Genomic DNA, 3,695 nt, shown 5'->3' on the forward strand with positions numbered 1-3,695 from the left:
GTGTAGCTTTGTGCATAATTAAAAAAAAACAAACAAAATATACCAGAGCGTGATATCAAATGGTATCATTTTCTGGTATCAAAAAATACACCGTTGAACCTACCAAAACACCAGCGGATGTTGTAACCCGGTGTTACAACTGTCAACGCTACGAACATGTGGCAGCCGCATTCAAAGCTCTGCCATTTGAATATCGTGCAAAGATACTCGAGAGCTATCTGCGCTAGCAATCTTTAATGTAGCAGCGAGAGACTAGAGGGAAGGAAGATAGTCAACACCGCCAACTCTTGGGCTATTCTTTTGTCAACGAATAGTGTGATTGACCGTCACATTATAACGCCCACCTCGGCTTAAAGGGGCGAGCATCTTCGGTGTGACGGGGATTCGAATCCACGACCCGCAGATTGCGAGTCAAGCGCCCTAACCATCGGGTCTTGACAGACCAAAAGGTTGTTGATCAGCACGTTTAGATCATTGAGTGTATAAAGTGTTGATCATGTGATTGTTTAATTAACAGAGATGGCACTGCTCGTGGAAAAATACGTACACCCAAAATGTAAATAACGTGCTATACAGTTCTGCGATATTAGTATATTCTGTGCTTAGTGTTTTTGTTACATCTGCGCAGGTGCATGAAACACAGGTTACGAAATTCGCAAGACATGTAGTTAGCCAATGTTTATTGCGAAGTGGAGTCTAGGGAGGCATTAGCTATAACCACTAGATACAACAATGATTTTTTTTTATGTTTTGTACTCTAAACATCACTAGATAAAATCCATTTCCCCACAAACGTCTTAAAGATACAGTAGTGCCTCATTATAACGCCACCATGGGGAGCCATGTGCACCCTAGAGCAATATAGGTGGGGAAGAGTTATAACCAACTGGTCAAGGAGGCACTCATGCTGAATAAGTACAGATTCAACAGACTACTAAAGCAATCAATTTAATAAAATAACTGTTTATTTACATAGGGAAAATGGATATACAAAAACATAGATAAGGTAAAATAAGATACAACAATATAAGATCAAATACGAATACAAACTGTTAGATATTTCAGAAACTCATGTCTGCTACATTTGTTTTCAAGCTTCTTTCCGAACGTAATGTAGAACGTTTCGTATATGCACAGTTCCTGAATAAAAGAAAACAAAAAACTGTTTCTAAAATAGTTTGTTTATACTCAAATTACATATTCATTCACGTACATAAGTACCAAGGTAAATGTAATTAATACAAAGTCACTGGGTTAATGTTTAAAAACTTCTGAATGCTCCCAAACTCAGTGGCTACAAGGACAACCGCAGCATCTCTGGAACTGCTCGCAATGGAAAGTTCCACTTTCTAAGTTGTAGGTCAGTAGACGGATAGCACTACGACTCTGTCTACATCGTCCAGAAGTACCACACAGTCCGTTAGTTATCCTGATGAAAAACAAAAACATTCACAATTATTTGTCGATATTATCAGAAGAGATTAGAACTCCTAGTAAAGTTAATATTTTCGGTAATTACTTCTTGAATTAGCATTATATATGTTTCTACACTGAACAAATAAAACATGTATTAAATACAATAAAAATAATCATATTTAAAATGCCAAACCGTTTGAGACCGTGAACAAACGATTAAAAACAACTGAAACCTACCGACATTTGTGTTGCCAGAGGCACTGACGGAAGCCGGCTTTTGGAGCTTGAACTATGATGCGGAGATCTCCGTTTGTGTTGTAACCAAAATTAGGTTCACATTTCTCGTTGAAGACGGAACACTGTCGTGGATATCCAGGGATGCTGAAGGTTAACAAATCATGATTATAGAAATTTTATAAGGTTTTTGATATAATCCTTTGATATTACAATAAGATATTCTAGTAGTTTCTAGACAAGATTGAATCAAATAAGTTTGTTAACAAATCTGATAAATATTTAATCTGAAAGTTCAAGAAAATATACTTACGGGAGAGAATTATAACAACGGTCCACACTCGGACTGGAAATGTAAGAAAAACACCAACATATAAGATTCCGAACAGCGTTTATATAACAGTTAATCACAAGAAGAACATAATTACGAGATACAAAAATATTCTACCTTTAGCCATATGTCGTCAACACTTTGGTTTTAAGTGTTTATAACCAATTTATTATCGCTAATTTAACACTATTACACGTATGTTGTTGTTATATCGGTGTTAGAATAAAGCTGTCATGTTTTGTTTTACTTAAGTTGGTCAAGAGAAAATTAAATTAAGTGTCGTTTTTCAAGTTTAAACAAATTCGATATAATATTAAATTAGAATAATAAAATAAAACTGTAAACGATCACCATTATTAATGATGATCCTCGAAAAATATAAATCAAAATAATATGATAAAATATTAAATTAGCTGTGTGCTTTGAGTATGTGTACAAAGTACAATCAAATACAGTTTAGATTGTCCGGCTAAAATACAATTAGGGAAGAAAACATTAAACAAAGATACGACTAACTCACTCATTACGACAGTTTTGAGTTCCACATTCTCGACTCAGTCGGATAAACAAGGGAAGTCCTCGTCCCGAAATTCCCTCATCTTTTTCGGCCTCTAAAGCATTCTTTACCTCTTCCTCAATTTTTCTAAAGGTAAGATAAAAAAAAAACAAATTGACGCAGTTTTACCAGAAAAAGTATTCAAAATGTAATTGAGAAGTCTTGTTCGGTTATAAACATAAATAAACTTAAAGTTCAGTTAATAAGAATATGATAATATAACCCTTGTATTGAACTGTTTAATTATCATTATGTTTACGTATTTATTACTTACTCCTGCACTTCTGGGGTAACAACGTTTTTTCTTCCCAAAATTCCCTCTGGCTCCTCACATAAACAAAGTGGTTGGTTAATGTCTCCAGCCACTGTATAACCTACCGTTCCTAAGATGAGTATAAAAATGAACCAGATCTGTAATAAAAACGAAAATTACTGCTATTAACGGAACTTAATACTCTATTCTACAAAATAACTTTATAGTTAGAAATACGCAAGTGAAAATTTTTTTTATAAAGTTTTCTATAAACTACATTTGTTCAATTTACCTTCATCGTGTTGAATTCTTCCAAAGCTTCTCGATCGAAAAATAAAAAGTCAATGAATTGGTTAACACTTCTGCTGAGAATGATTGTTTCGGAGTTCGGACTACGTTATGTCCATGGCTACCGACACCCTTATATATATACCTGATTGGGACCGTAGCTGCACGAGAGATTCTTATCTCTATTTGCCAGAAGCGACAGAGTGTCGTAACACGAAGCAACAAATTTGTTTGTTTTTGAAATTTCTTCATACGGAGAACTCTCTGGAATAAGCTCACCAATCTGTGGATCAAACCTTGATAGAAAAACTATCCTTCTGAGCAGAAAGCAAACTTTCAGTAGTTTTGGGAAATTGTATAATGTGAACTCTGTCCTTGGGGAGGGAGGGGCGTTAAGTTCAAATCGAAGTTCTTGGAAAACCAAAACTTTTATCAGGTTATGCCATTTTGATGTTTCATAAGAATTGTTTTCTATTAAACGTGCATCTTAACCTTTTATAGTTTACACTAAACCACATTTATATTTATGTTACAATGACAGAAGTTCGCTTGTATCTGTGATTGCAGCGTTAATGACGTATAACCTTTAACAGAAAGTAAAGTGTTTGAACAACAAA

The 3,695-nt window shown here is 34.7% G+C and overlaps 1 protein-coding gene across 1 annotated transcript; it reads right to left on the minus strand.

Moving 5' to 3' along the window:
- Positions 1–1,162: 1,162 nt before the first annotated feature.
- LOC106468387 (coagulogen-like) lies at positions 1,163–3,194 on the minus strand. The gene is made up of 6 exons (XM_022396727.1): positions 3,083–3,194; positions 2,812–2,948; positions 2,502–2,624; positions 1,964–1,996; positions 1,654–1,797; positions 1,163–1,429 (listed from the first exon to the last, which is right to left on the minus strand). The coding sequence occupies exons 1-6, from the start codon at positions 3,086–3,088 to the stop codon at positions 1,288–1,290; spliced, it is 585 nt and encodes a 194-aa protein (XP_022252435.1). The 5' UTR covers positions 3,089–3,194; the 3' UTR covers positions 1,163–1,287.
- Positions 3,195–3,695: the final 501 nt, after the last annotated feature.

Source organism: Limulus polyphemus, unplaced genomic scaffold (genome assembly GCF_000517525.1).
Source record: "Limulus polyphemus unplaced genomic scaffold, Limulus_polyphemus-2.1.2 Scaffold2989, whole genome shotgun sequence".
Taxonomy (NCBI): Eukaryota; Metazoa; Arthropoda; class Merostomata; order Xiphosura; family Limulidae; genus Limulus; species Limulus polyphemus.

Bases quoted from the DNA above. Each gene is read 5' to 3' on its own strand.
- LOC106468387 (XM_022396727.1), bottom strand. The intron at 2,625-2,811 runs GTAAGTAATAAA...TCTTACCTTTAG, and splicing joins GTTACCCCAGAAGTGCAGGA to AAAAATTGAGGAAGAGGTAA. The intron at 1,997-2,501 runs GTGAGTTAGTCG...TTACATTTCCAG, and splicing joins ACTCAAAACTGTCGTAATGA to TCCGAGTGTGGACCGTTGTT.